Raw genomic sequence first — 15,424 nt, 5'->3', positions numbered from 1 at the left:
CTTCATCAAGCTTTTATCTGTACAACTGTGGTAATTAGCCTTGTTCTCTCTCAGTCCTTGCTATCCTGTTAGAAGAGCATGGTCCTGTTTCCTGGGTTGCCTTGTTGCCAGACACTTTTGTGTTGTCAGGTGCAGTCAAAGTTCACTTCCCCATTGTTTGCTTTGCTGACTGCCTTAGTGTTTTCAGGTACGCCTAATTTTGGCATTACTTGCAATCCATAAGCAATTACTTAAGGTCTTAATTCATTGTACCCATTCTGAATGTTTTTTTCCCCTCTTTGTCCTTGATCATCTTTGTGTTATCCTGATGCCTGAATTCATTGGAGCTTGTGTCTGATTCCCTTTTCAGGTTATGCCCCTGTTTTCACATTTCCCCTCTGCCAGTATGTCACACACTCCCTTCCTGCTTCTTATGTTGTAGACATACTAGTTCATCTCTCTACCTTTTCTTACCTCTCTTGTTGATTCTCTTTGTTTTCTTGGAGGACCCCTTTCTGTACGTCAGACTGGCACCACCACTTCTCTTCTTACCCTTGTGTTCCTTCATGTTCAACTAATTCTTTTACAACCATCAGGGCCAGTTGTGCCTGCTGTCCATCCCTGGCATGCCGCTTCACTGATTCAATGGTCGCATGCTGCCTTTATTCAACATGCTAATCCAGCAGCCTCCTGTTGCAAAGGTCCACAGTGGAAACTCAGGATCTATCCTCGTCTGCTTGCTTCAAACCCACCCTTGCATGTTGAAGTGTCTTCATGACTTTGCTTCTTTCAACTCCAGATCTTTCTTCTGTGATTCCTTTATTTCTTCATCTGAACGCTCACTTTCCTACCTTAAATCCCAGTTGTATATTTGCCATCGTCAGTGCTTTCCTCTGCTAGTATCCTTATGTCTCATCTTTTTCTCTCTCTGACCTAGACATCACTCATTATGTCTTCCAAAAACTGCTGCAAGGATCATCTCTCTGGCTTATTGCTCACTATGGCATTACATCTCCTGACTGTCTCCACTAGTGTTTTTTTTGCTTCTGTAGTATATACTGGGGGAGTGGGTTGGCAACCTGGCAGTGCTGGCGGTGTGCATCAGCTGCTCCTGTAAGAAGCTCTGCGTGACTTCCATTATCAAACTCCTTCAAAGGCCAGTTGAAATTCTGCTGCAGACACAATATCTCCGTGTTTACGGTACACATACTGCAGTGCCTTGTAGCCTAGATAGGTAAGCAGGTTGCAAACGTTTGTATTTTCCTGTTAGAACTCAGTTTATTTTGCTACTTCATTTTCTGACTTCTCTGTCCCACTTTATCCATTTAAAAAACTGGCAGCTCTGTGAAGCCCTTTATTTTTGACTGCTTTTGCTAACAACTCTCACAGTAGAATGGATGATAATTATCAAGAAGTGCAAATACAATACATTCAATAATTCCAGTGCTTGCTTTCATGCTTGCTTGGCCCTTTGATTTCTTTTACTGCTTTAGTATAAGCAATGGCATATGATACTTTTGTACACGTCTAGACAAACTGATGTGGTTTTCTGTTTTCCATTCTGGTTTGGGAATCTCAGTAGATACATTCTATTCCCTTGTCTGTCCTCAGTTGTTGTGTCTTCCTCTTCTGTTTCTGGTCATACACAGCACTTGCTGTATCTCTATTGATAATAACTAGTTAATCATCATTACACTTCTCTAAGAACTTGAATGTTGTTGTTTCCATATTCAAAGGGCAGGAAATAACGCAAAAGGTTAAAAGATTTGACCAAGATACCAGCGTATCTGATCTTAGAGATCTCAGTTTGTTGCTAGCAAAACACACATCATGTTGACTTTCAAGTTAGTCAGGTGGCCTTGTGGCCACAAGAATGATTGCTCATAACTAGGGAAATTCAGCTAGGTGTGGATATCGTGGATGGAAGATGGGGTCAGTACAATCTTGGTATATGTGAAATGAGCAACACTGATCTGAATTGGTTTTTGGATGGCTTGGGTATGGATTTTGGATTTGGTAGGTAAGGAAGGCTGTCAAGCCTGTGAATGACCAGTGCCTTAGGGGGTGTCACCTGAACTATATAGTCATTTGTCTCGTTCGTGCTAAAAGTTCTAGCAGTTCCTTCTATTTGTAGAGGCTATTTGAAGACTTAATTTTTTAAAAGTGAGGAAATGGCAGAGACCTTGTAGTTGATGGAAGTCCATGGCTAAAGCCCCATAGGACAGAGCTATGTGCTGAGGAGCTTGAAAACAATGTGTCTCATTAAGAGCATCTAAATTTGACCTTTTGTATTTCCTGTTTTATTATGTACTTGTAAATGGGAAGATGGCCCATATGTAGGTTTAATCTGTGTTATTCAGGAAACAGTGTGTAAGGAAACTTTTTGGCTTCTTAAAATCCTTGCCCACGCTTTTAGGATCTTCTGGAAGTTTATTCACAGCAGCATCAAGCCTGAATGAAATACAGAAGTAAGATGGAAAACTCACAGTATCTTACCATGCAGCTTTTTCATGGTTTGCTTTCCTCCTTTGCCTTTTACTTGAGGGCAGAATTAGGGTAGAGAAATAATTTTTGTTCGCTTCTGAAAGGTTACAGTAATAAAGAAACTCTTGTTAACATCAGAGTATATGGCAGGCAGGAGTTTTCACAATCTGGCATTGTTTATTTTACCAGCAATTTGGAACCTTCTGCACTCTTAAAATATTGGCAAGAAATTATTTAACTGTTAACTGTTCTGTGGCATGTGTGTGTTTGAAGCCCTGGGGAGGAGGAGTGCTTGGGGAAATCGGGTTTTTCTCAGCTTATGATTGAAACCAGAAGGTGCAGAATATTGGTGGAAGGTGAAAGCATTGTGACTTCAAATTAGAATTTTACCCAAATGTGGAACTGACGGGAGAATGTCAAACAGGGCTGTGCTAGGAAATAGTGGGAAGCCTGGTAGAGCAAACAGAAATAAGGCAGTCTGCTAGGCACTGCAAAAATTAATTTGAAAGTGAGATAGTAAGAGTGAGTATTTACATTTGTCCTGGACTCAATCACTGGGTAAAGATTGTAGCAGTACTAGGTGTTAGCATCAAGGATTAGGCTTGTTAGTTGCTTACTAATTGTATGGACCCTAGCAATTGTCATTCCATTTTGAAATGAAATAAACTTTTTTTGTGGAGAGTTTTTTAGGAGAGATGTGCCTTGCTCTTTTGGAGAGGAGATAGGTGATTTGCTGTTCGTATCCAATAGAAACTTATTCTGGTCCAAAATTCTTGGAGAAAGTATTTTTTAAATTATTTTTCCCCCCTAGGGGAGGATGATCTATTTGGTATGAGCAGGATCATTCTTGCTCTTATTCCTAGCCTCTTCCCATGAGGTTACTAAAAGCTGGGGTAAAGGTAACTTTTTTCTTTTTTTTTTTAATCGCACTGCCATATTTCAGGTGAAATTCCTATCAAGTCAGTAAAGTGACCTGATGACTGGTGTCCAGGGTCATCCAGTGAGCTGTGGCTGTCTTGCTGCAAGTCAGGGCAGGAAGACACACACAGACAGAAGAGATACCAGTCAATGTCTGCAAAGATCAGCAAAAAATGAACAAACCCAAGCATACTCAGAAGTCATTCTTCTAGTGCCCAATGAAGATCCAGTGTACTATTTCTAGCAATGACCAGAGATATTTGGCAAAAAGTATACGAAACAGAACTTTGTATCAGTATTTCTTCTGGTATATTCTCTCAGCATTCACTAACGAGTAATATGAGAGTTGCATGGGGACCATCGTATTTAGCATCTACTAACAGAAATCCTCTATGAATGTGCAGTCCCTTTTTTACCCCTTTGCTATTTTTTGCTCTTTAATGTCCTGCGGCAATGACTTCTGCCACTTAATTGTGTTGCATGAGAAAGTACTTTTATTTTTGAAGTATTATTTGGTCATTTCATCAGCTTCTTTTCTACGTCTTTTTTAATGAGAAATGGTGAACAGTAATTCCCTGTTTACCTGCATGATACCACTCATGATTTAACTGCTCTATCATCTTCCTCCTCATTTCTTCCTGAATATAACTAGTGTTTCCTCATATGTCTAAGCACCTTGGTCCTTTCTGTGTGTCTTTTTGTTTCTTTTTGATCTGTTCTGAGATGAAAAGGTAATAAATATGTGCAGCACTTTATGTGTGGGCACACTAGATTTATGGCAGTATAGGGTTCCTCTTTTGTTCTATATTCCTTTCATAGTAATTCCTAAAATTTATTTGTCTTTTTCTAAACTGTTGAATTGTTGAACTGAATTTTTTTTGAGATTTCTCCACAGAATCTCTTTAAGATCCATTTCCACAGTTGAAGCTGCTAAACGTGTGCACATTGTTATATAAATTTTATGGTGGGGGTTTTTTTAACACCTACTACTAGTACCTTTATCAGCACTGAATATTACTGGTCATAGAATCATCACAGAATCATAGAATCTTTGGGTTGGAAGGGACCTTTAAAGGTCATCTAGTCCAGCCCCCTTGCAGTGAGCAGGGACATCTGTGATTGTTATTTTCATTTATTATTGTGTTTTCTACTAATTTGTACTTACTTCCTTCTGCTGAAATACTTTTCGAAGTGGATGCCACCTTTCATGGCTCTGCAGCCCTATTAAATTATTAGTCTAGTACTTTATGATCCCAGGGATTTTGTTGCTTTTGACTTTTAATAAGTCATCTTAAATCTTTTTCTATGGGCAAATCATATCACATGAAATATGATGGACCCTCAGAATTCTGAGTGCCATGAGAAGGTGATGGAGCAATGTGCATTCACTGTCTCATCCAGTGAAAAAAACTGGGCCACCAGAGGAAACTAGCAGGAGGCAGTTTCAGAAGAAACATAGAGGAGATGGAGATTCTCATCGTGGGTACTTCTTGCTGAAGCATGTTGTGGATGCAGGAAGTTTACTGGACAAGTTGTTTGTCATAGGGACCCTTTGAAAGTTGCTATATAAGCAAACATCAAGGGTTAAGAATTGTCCTGAGCTGAAATTGACAGGAAGAATACTTGGAGGAAGCATGTATCAGCTTGTAGTCTTTTTACTTTCCTCAGCATGTCTGGCTACTGTTGAAGGCAAGGTACCATGTTAAGTGGCCCCTTGCTCTGACCCAGTACAGTGTTTCTTGTGTGTGACTCTCTCTGACAGTTACTGAGGTTTGTCTCAGTAAAGAGATCAAGTTTTCCAGCATCTCTGTAAGTGCTCATGGTGAACATCTTAATTGATTTACCTTTACTACTGTCTTCTCCAAGTGCCTCTTTTACACTTGGTTATGTAACTTACTTTCAGTTTATCAGACTGAATTCTTGATTCTGGTGTGTTCAGAAACATGTTCATGATCAGTTTTAGGCTTTTAGCAAGTTAAAAGAGGCATTACAGGAAAAACCCTCTACAACCTTACAGAGAATAAGCATAACTAGCTTATGCTAACGAGCACAGTGATTTGACCTCTTTTCCCTGATGCTTCTCTTGAGAAGTTGTCAATGAGCTCTGCCAGCCATATACTACAGAGAAAAAGGCATTTGGAATAAGCCCTCATGTATTTAATATAGTTAGGATTGTACTGTGATTATACTCTGCATCTTAAACTGTTACCATGGCAGAGTTTCCAAATTAATAGACTGCAGGATAGAAACATACCTCCTTTTCTTGATACTAGATGGCTACGGGTGACCATCTGTTTTTGCTGAAATATGAAGGTAATGTTGTATAACTTGTTTTTCTGTGCTTGAAATAAACATGCTCTGAGGAGTGTTATTGATGATTATGCAATTATTATGAAGGTAGCGGAGCATGCAAAAGTCTTTTTCGATTAACATGTTGTTTTTATGGATTGAAGATTTTGGCAGGAACTGGTTCTGATACAGTCTAACATTTAGCTTTTGTCTAGGTTAATACAATATTGAAGTAGGTTGTCACTGAACACTGAAGAAGGCTTTAAAGACTGTTCTCTGACGTTAATTATCTACTGAGGTGCATTACAAAATTAATTACTTTTAATTAGAAAATTAGAGAATTTATCACAAAAGTTAATATTTTAAAGTATATGGGGACTCACAGCTGTAGCTAATTACAAGGCAGTAAGCTTGTTTGCAAATAAAAGACTCAAAGAATGAAGATTGGAAAAAGAATTTCTGCAATATCCTTGTCATTTCACAACTATGTGAGATTGCCTGAAGGAACTGGCCTTTTTGACCCCTTTCTACAGAGATATTTTTAATCTGTTTTATTAATTTAATCTTTTTGATCCTAGCTACAGTCTTAATCATTTTCAAAATTACTGTCCTACAAGTAATAGTTATGTTATTGAAGCTAATAAAAGGGCTGTGTGCAGGTTTTCCAATTTAATGTCATGTGCATTTATTAAAAAGGGCAGCAAACACTTAAAAAATCCATATATAACTATATGTGGTTATATATTATTTATAACTAATGTAAATTATATATTATAAGTCATTCTTTCCAAATGCGACTTGAGAGAAGGTGCATAAAAAAACCTAAATGTTTGAGGGGTGACTTTTTCTATCAGGAAAGATTTGTCCTGTATCTCCTTCAGGAACTTCTACTGATATTGAATGCTCCAGTAATCAGAAGTGTCAGTAGGAGTCGGTCGCTGTTTATGGCAGTGTGGCTAACAGAAGTCCCCAGAGTAGACTCTGTCAAACAACAAAAGTGTACTCATACCCGTGTGACTTGTTTTGCACAAGAGATGGATTCATTTTGACTGGATCAGCATACTTTGCTATTACAACTCTGACCACTCCAGGAGTGCACTGATGATGTAGTACATTAATGCACCTAGTGTAAACGTTACCTTAAAGAGTGTAATCTTAGTTTGAAAAGGCGACTGTGCTGACACATCTGCTGCATACAGGTACAGGAGCAAATACATTGTACAGAAGAGGCTTTTTATTCTAGCAGGAATGGTCTAATAAGAATGAGGGGGTGGAAGCTTAAGCCAGAAAATTCAAATATGAAATGAGATACACGTGTTCAACTGTGAGGGTGATATGTTTTAGCCAAACACAACTTACTGAGCTTAGTTCAGAGGTAACTCAGTGAAATGTAATGGTCTGTGATATGCAGAGGGTCAGGTTCTATGATCTAATCATTTCTTCTGGCTGAAATCTCTTCATAAAAAAATCTAGTTCAACCATAACTTATGGCCTAAAGAGAGGAATTGCTGCATGAAATTCAATGACTAGCGCTTGTACAAAGTGCAGTTAGAAGTGTCTCTTCTGGCTTTATAATCTATGGATGGATTGTGTTAAAGTAGCTTTAGGGTGCAACACATGCTGGCAAAAGCCATAACAGAAGGAAACTCCTGTTAAAGTGCTTTCAAATAGTGTAGCCTGTGGACATCATCTACGTCTACACTAGCATTTAGTGGGGTCTGACAGGAACACATTTGCTGAGTGAAACAGTTGATGATCCAGCGTCCCTGCTCCATGGGGATGATCTTTACCTTGTGCTGGTTCAAGGCTGATCCTGTGGGATGAATGCCTCTTAGAAGGTAGAGCACATTGGAGTGCATTTTTCAGTTTGTGCATGCTGAGACTTCTCTGCAGTGTAACCCAAAGCATGGTAAGTGGGGATGAGGAGGAGATTCATTACAAAAGAATGCTCTCGGTCCAACAAAAGACATTAATATGGACTAATCCTATAGCAGATTTAACTTTAAAAACTGTGCCCGTACATAAGATTTTTCATACATGTCCAGCATATACAATAAAGCAGTGAGCTCTTACTTTCCTCAGTAAGCCTCACCAGTTGGCTGTTGACTGGTGCATGTTGAACTTGTTCAGGCTGAAGATGAACTTTCTTACTGCAATATAATAACCAAAATGCAGTAGTCATATGCTGCAGTCATCTTGCAGGCAGAATGTGGGAGCATGGAGTCTTTCAATGAAAAGTTGTGATGCGTACTAGGAAGATACATTAGCTGTACATTTCCTTTTTTTAAAGGTCTTGTAAATGTGAGAGATGTACCAGAAATGTATTCCTTGTTTTGAACTAAGATAGTTCTGTGTGTCAATTTAGGAGATGGTATATAAATTTATTCTGGTGACAGCTCTGCAATGGGTTGTTCCACAGAAGGCAAAGGGGCTAAGTGCCTAGAAGAGCTCCAGATGTTATTGATTTTTTTCTTGTTATTAGCAATTACTCAGTTGGAATCATCTAGCAGTTTTTCTTCTTAGTAACAAACTGTGGAAGAGTCAGCAGAATCATGACCAACCAGGCCATGAAACTTGCCAGAGGTAAGAACGTGTACAAGCTTAAAAAGAGGAAGCATTTCCAACAAATGCTGATTTGGATTTACTCTTACAAAGCGGGATTTTTTCCTACTATGTCTGCACTTAGCCAGTGTCGGTTATATTCTTCAGAAACTGTGATATTCCTTCACGTGTATTTTTATTGCCTAAGATACTGCTTCATCCCCAAAGTCATACTTTATATTTTAAACTGTTTGTCTTTTAAGATGTATTTATTGCCATGTTTGTTTAACTTGGTTATCTCCTTCATCAATCTATTTCTTGCTAGCTTAAAGCTGCTGCTCTTTGTTTTTAGTATAGAAAGCTGCTTCCCTAGGGATGTATAGTCCAGGACTTGTCTCTGTAATGGGACTATTTGTTTTCTTTGCCCCTTGCAGTTGCCTGCTGTAACATTTGTAGTATGTGTTAAGTAATCCTTGAGGTAACATTTTTATTATGTCATAAAAAGTGCGTGGCAAATATATAATAACTCATGGAATTTGTTTGTTTAAAATGGAAGGATAATTTATTGAGTGTGTTACATGAGACCTGCTCCCCCTTATTAGAGCTGTAGAAGTGCAGCTTATTTAGAAGTATGTTCTATTGAGAAAAACCACGATCTCTGACATGCATAGAAAGTTTGAGCATGGTTGGGTAGAAATGACATCATAGTTTATGTACTCAATAAAAATTTAATTAAGTCATTACAGAAGTTGCAGTCATCATTTAACCCTCTGATTTCTTATGTTTAGTTCTTTTTTTAAACATTCAGTAATAGCCAGTCTCCAAATCTTGATAGCCTATAAAATATCTGCATGAATTTTAATAGTTTATATTAATGGGAAAATATGAGTAACTGACATAAAAGGCATTTTGCTTGTGTTTGCACAATATGCATTTCTATAAAAATCAACAGATGAAAAAAGATAGTGGTTTAATGGAAGAATGTTTGAACTGGAGACTTGCTAGCATGGCAAAAACTAATTCATATTTTGATAGAAAAGCTGTTGCATAATTACCAAGATGAGTAATCTTAAGGGTACTAAGAAAGTATTTAGGACATGTGGTTCACACTGTCATAAGTATTAAGATTTTAGGTATGTGAGTTTTCACAGCTTTTAGCCTTGTGATAAGCTGTACATCAAAGGCAGCTGTGCTTATTCCATCTTAGAAGTGATGTCCAACCCTGTATTCCTGTTTGCGGTTTCTTTTTTCTAAAACCTGTCTCCCAGATGCAGTCTCATACGTAAGTGTCCAGCTAGTATGCAGGTATGAAGGTAATTACCCTTGTCATTTATACTTGCGTTGTATGTGAGAAAAGAAATGCTCAGTATCTCTTAGATCTCTCATGAGAGTCAATACAACGAAGCAGCTTTACCACTCTGAAGTGTAGCTTAGCCCTCGGGAGAGGCACTGTTTATTAAACCATTTTGTTGATAGAAGTAAAAGGTACAGGCAGAAGGAATAGACAGGAGAGTATGAGGGAGATGGACGCGAGGTATTTTCAGCCCATCCCTCTGGACCTAGCAGTTGATCTCCTTTTGGTTCTGGCTTAAGCTCACATGGGATCAGTTCTGCAAGCCAATGGGTGGCTTAGGCCAAACCAGCAAATATTTAAGCAACTGTTAAATTTAGTTAAAAGTCAGTTTGGAACCTGGACTGAGTCATACTTACACCATAGGGGGAAGTAGCTGGATCATCAGAAACTCTGAAAGAAATTTAGTCAGTCAGGTAAGTCTGAGCTTCTAGTGAGATGCTGTAGAAACAGAATTTATGTGATTCCTGAATGAGAAAGTCAATATTGACAAGTAAGGAAGGAGTAGTGGTAGGGATGGTGCCTCTATCTTTAGCATTACTGTACTTTTACTGTAATAGCACGTCCAGCTCTGGAGACCATGCTTTAGAAAAAAAGTTGAAAAACCTCCAAGTTTCTCAAAGACCTGTGTGAAAGACTCAAGGTCTGGAAAACCTGCTTAATAGATAAAATACAGCGGAGCCTTCATTATCTTAGCCTGTGCTGCCACTGAAAGGACAGCCTTGCCTTCGCTCTTTGCCCAGCTGCCTTTTTTCTCTGCTCAGGTAGCTATATGTCAGTGCTGTTGGCTGAGGATTTTTCTGCCATTCATATATTCTGAGTAACACAGACTTTCATTTGTGTACAGAATTAACAGAGCTGTGTTGCATGTTGTTCTCAAATGTTTGACTGCACTAAAATTGTTACTTGCAGCCAAATCCTAACCTATGTGGGCCAAGGCCCTGTTTCTTCTTTGCCTACTCAGAGTGAAATTAATAATATTTTCTCATCACCTCCTCCTTACAGTCTATACAGATGGTGTGTTCTGGTTTATTTTTCAGATTAATTCTGTTGTTCTAAAGGAAGATTTGAGAAGTATGGCAGAAAATTTCTACGCAGCTCTATTTGGATATGATGAGGTAAGAAAGATGTTCTCAGAGAATATGCAAGAACAAATAGACCATCTAATCCATCTAATTTATGAACACAGAATACTCTAGATGGGTAAAACATTTGCTGTACATATATGTGAAGAAATGTTACATTATGGAAGCAGACTTCTTAGTTATTGCAATCATCTTATGCCTTGAATTAAAGTGCTTCTGAGAAAAAAGAAAGCACATGGCATATCGATTTAAACCATAGGACATGGAAGGAGGGATGTTCTTTGTACTGCTTCACCAGCACTGCTTGACCATTGATAACTCATTTCCTCCCTCTGAATCCCATCGTACTCAGCTATACTTTGAATGCAAAGAGTATTTATAGCGAGTCTATGTGAGAGGGTATTCATAGGAAGTAGCTAATAAGATGGGAGGCAAAAGCACCACTGTGCACAAGTGTCTGCAGGGCTTTCAAGAAGAAAATACAATTACATCATCTCTTTTAGTTATTTTTTTTCTCTAGTGGGTGTTGCTCTTCAGATGCTCTTACTCACATGGTGATACTATTTTTTGCATGGTGATTTGCATTATCAATATATTGTAAATGTAAACTTCATAGAGTTGTGGACAGTGTTATGCATGCAAGTCTTTAATCTAGTTTTAAGTATAGCCAGGATATGTCTGCCTGTGTTTGTCTTTTTTTTTTTTTTTCTTTTCTTTTTTTGTTAACAGTCTTTTTGGAAACAAAATGTGTAGTTAAATTAAAGTCAAATTCTGACCTTTTTCATTTTTAACTGAATATTTTGAAGTCCTCCTTTGCCTTTGGCACATAGTCAGCAGAAGGCACGAGTTATGAGACTATGGTGATAACATCACATAATCTAAAAGGACAATAAAAGTGGGAGAGAATTTAGACAAAAACTGCTCATGGATGTGGTTCTTGTATAAGCCAAATTTAATACTAGATTTAGCTGGAAAAATCTAGATAGTTCTTGAGGAGGAGTTCTCTCTTTCTCATTTAGAATGAAAAATAGAAAAGCAAAGCAAAATAGCAAAGTCCTGACTACATTTCTACAACATTGTATTAAATATCCATTAATTTTTCTTTTCCAAGTGTCATGGGCTTCATACAATGCTGTGAGGTGGTGCCATCTTCTCTGTAAGGCCAAAATTTTTATGGTAAAGATTTCATAACATAGAAATGCAATTATTGGCTCGTACATTAGGAATACCCTGACCCAGTTTTTTTCCCAGTTAACTTGCCAGAGTATTTGTTACAAGCTGCTCTGTAAATTAATTTAAGGCCAGTGTTGTTTTTCCATTCTGGGAAAGTGTGATGTTCATGTCTTTTCATATGTACAGTCCATAGCAGCTGTGGGCTTTGAGACAGTTTAATATTGTCAGTCGCCAAGTAGAGTAATGTGGTTGTCTTGTGTTCAGACCCTCTTCACATGCAGCTTTTAATCCCCTTCTGTATTTCCTTTAGGGAATCTTGTCTGATGATCATGTTCTAGCAGCAGCTCTTTGGAGAAACCTTTTTAACAGGAACTGTGAGGACCCTCGGCATCTGGAGTTACTCGTAGAATATGTGCGCAAACAGGTACACTGCAGCTCATAGTGCGACTTCTCTTCATTCTCTGTTTTCAAATATTTAATATTTACTTTTATTGCTTGCATACTATGTAGTTCAGTTCTCCTCATAAATATAACTGATTTTTGTATTCAGTGATTATTTTTAGGAGGAAAAGGTAAAAATTTAAAAAATACCTGATGTTTACTGCAATTTGCTGAAAAATGGCTGCAGAGAAATTCACAGAATGTTGAAAGCAATCTTGCTCATCCTTTTGTGGATCTATGCTATGGAGGGGCTTGACAAAATGTGCCAGAAATGGGCTGCAACTTGTTGTAGAATTATAACTGGGATCCTCTTCATTATGAAGAAGCACACAGAGCTTGAAAGTCTCCTGATGATCTTTCTGGGAAAGTAGTAAAAGGTTTTGTTTTCCAGAATTATTTCTGTTTCTTTCAGTTATTACCTGGAGGAACCAATATTAAGTAGTGTTTGTGCTCTCAAACCTTAGGAGGTTTGTGAACCAGGTTTTTAGGAAATGTTGGTAGGATGTACCAGGATATAGTCCATGTGGGTACCAAAGACAGAAAAGGGGTGAGAGATGTTTTAGAGGAAGAGTGTAGGCTGTTGGACAGGGAATTGAAGACCAGAACCTCTACAACAGCATTCTCTGTAATGTTTCCAATACTATGTTCAGGACCAGATAGAGATTTCAGTGTGTGTCTGAGAAAATGGTATGGGAAGTAAAGGGCTGAACATTGTAAGGAACTGAGGGTACTTTTGGAATGCTTGAGGGCTTCTCAGGAGGGACAGACTTAATGCTTAAGGTTGCTGATGCTTAGTATCAGTGAGGCTATAGGAAAGCTTAAAACTAAAGATTGTCAGGGAGCAAACATATAAAAAGTATGTCATTTGGGACAGTTTGCTGCCAAGTGGGGAATTTGTTGCACTTCTGTATGTTCAAGCAAAGGATAGGACAGAAGCAATCAGCAGTTGAATAGGAGACTGATCACACAGATACATATGGACCTTTGGGGAAGAATCAGCATAGCTTCTGTGAAGACAGGTCATTCCTGTAGATAACTCTGAAGTGGTGCACTTGAGAAAAACAGTCCCAGCTTTACATACATATTGATGAGCTCTAAACTGTCTGTTACCACACAGGAACAAGTCCTTGAGATTATAATTGGATTATCAAAATGTCAACTCAGCATTCTGTAGTGTTTAAAAAAAAATAAAACAAATGCTCAGAACTAATAAGGAAGGAATAGAGAATAAAATAGTGTTGTCATGCCACTTTTTAAATCCATATTACCCTTGTGATCTTGAATAATGTGTATGGTTTGGGTTCCAACCATCAAGAAAAAAGAAAGATTAACTGAAACGGCTCCTTCATTAGCAATGAGTAGGATCCCCTGCCTGAAAAACAGCTGAGAGAAAATGAGAGACAGCTCTGAGAAATCTTGGAAGGCATATGAAAGGTGAGCAAGGAAAGGCTGATCACTGATAAAAGAATGTGGGGGCATAACATTGCCCCTGGTTGTTTGGGATGCTACAATTGGATGTGGGTTCCAAAGCCACTGGCAAGGTTTATGGAAGAGAAGTCTGTCCAGGGCTATTAAATCCACAACAACTATTTTGGGCTAAAAATCCCTGAACTAACAAATTTTGAGAGGGAGGGAAAATAAACAAGGAAAATAACATTGTATGCATGTGTTGTACTTGAGTCCTCCTGGGGAATCTGCTGATGATGACACTCTGAAACAGGATATTGTGCTTAGTTGGCTGTTTAGCCTGACCCTCTGTGGCCATTGGTTTATTCTTTCCTCTGTTGAGAAACTCCATGTCAAATTATCTTTTGTTTCCAGTAAGCATTGTGTACAAGGTCTTTCCAACAATTTCTTGCTGGTCCTGTCTTTAACAGTGGCTATTAGTGGATGCCAGAGAAGATTATAGTAACAGGGCAAGCATGTGTACCATTTCCCTGGTGAACTCTCCTTGCAATCTGTGTCCACAGACTTCCTGAGCCAGTGGTGGTGGTTTTGTCTTTTACGGACCCTTGATGGACTTCCTCCCTACACCACCCCCCCCCCGGCCTTTACAGTGTCCTGTGGCAGCAAGTTAACCCTCTGTTGTGTGACAAGAGTTTTTATATTTTGCTTACATTGCACCTTAAAATTTCATTTGATCCCAATTATTTCTTGTATTGTGAGAATGAGTATTCATTCCATGTTCATCTCCTCCAGCTCATGTGCTTTTATAAGTCTCAGATGTTCCCTGCTGTCAGGCTTTTTTTGTGTAGTGAAAAGCCTTGGTCTATGTGAAACCACTTTTATGAGAGCACTCCATGTAGATGATGGTGCTAGCAGTGTGTCATCTGAATTAACTGCCAGGAAGATAAAATGACTCATGTTAGCTTTGCCTGGTTCTTCTTTGTCCTGTTGCCAAACTTTCAGAGGAAGCATTAGCTAAGGTCTTAATAGAAGACCTTATGCAGTTAGCTCCAGTGGATCTGCAGATACTTACCTCCTAGGCTTTCCATGGCTTAAGCAGTCGTAAATTATCTTTTTAGGTCTGCCTCACACAAATGGCAAAGCATGCTAAAATCTCCCTGTTCTGCTTGCTTTCTGGAAAGCAGCGTGTTTGCATAGCTCTTGAGGAACTTGAATGGGTGATGGGATGCCTTGCGCTAATGTCCTGTCCTTGCAGGTGCAGCACCTGGATGCGCTGAGCGGGGAGGACCTGCTGCTGACGGGTGAGGTGAGCTGGCGGCCGCTCGTGGAGAGCAACGCCCGCAGTATCCTCAAGCCCCTTTCCCCTGTTTACAATGATGAAGGACTCTGAGAGCACCGGCGCCTGACACTTCTATCAATTTGTCAGATCAGCTTGGGAAGCAGGCTGGAAATTGAACTGGACTGAAGCTGTGGGGTCAGGAAGGAAAATCTGCTGTTGAAAAAAAAAAAATATTTAATTAGATATCCTATCCGTGGTGACTCAGTAGCAAATTGGACAGCCATACTCTTCCGAATATTCACCCGCAAATAACACTAGTTGGTTTCAGAACCTCTGTCCTTTTTATGGCACTCAGTGGTCCTTGCTGACAAATTGAAAGACATGCCTTCTGTCTTTAGGAAACCAGATGTTTTACCATGACTTAGACTTATCTCAAGAATACATTTCTGTCCTTTGCCTCATTTGGAGAGCTGCTGC

The 15,424-nt window shown here is 38.9% G+C and overlaps 1 protein-coding gene across 1 annotated transcript in view; it reads left to right on the top strand.

Annotated features, from left to right (window-relative positions):
* Nucleotides 1-15,424, top strand: part of UQCC1 (ubiquinol-cytochrome c reductase complex assembly factor 1) — a gene marked incomplete at its 5' end in the record, with an annotated part of 49,773 nt that extends 34,349 nt beyond the window's left edge. Inside the window, 3 exons of the mRNA XM_082007014.1 lie at nucleotides 10,603-10,680; nucleotides 12,131-12,244; nucleotides 14,924-15,424. Of these exons, the coding sequence (XP_081863140.1) occupies nucleotides 10,603-10,680; nucleotides 12,131-12,244; nucleotides 14,924-15,058 (327 nt within the window). The 3' untranslated portion in view covers nucleotides 15,059-15,424. The remainder of the gene's footprint in view (nucleotides 1-10,602; nucleotides 10,681-12,130; nucleotides 12,245-14,923) is intronic.

Source organism: Phaethon aethereus, assembly GCF_964289735.1.
Source record: "Phaethon aethereus genome assembly, chromosome: 16".
In the NCBI taxonomy this organism is placed as follows: Eukaryota; Metazoa; Chordata; class Aves; order Phaethontiformes; family Phaethontidae; genus Phaethon; species Phaethon aethereus.
The sequence above is the reverse complement of the archived record's forward strand: the minus strand, read 5'-3'. Positions and strand labels throughout refer to the sequence as shown.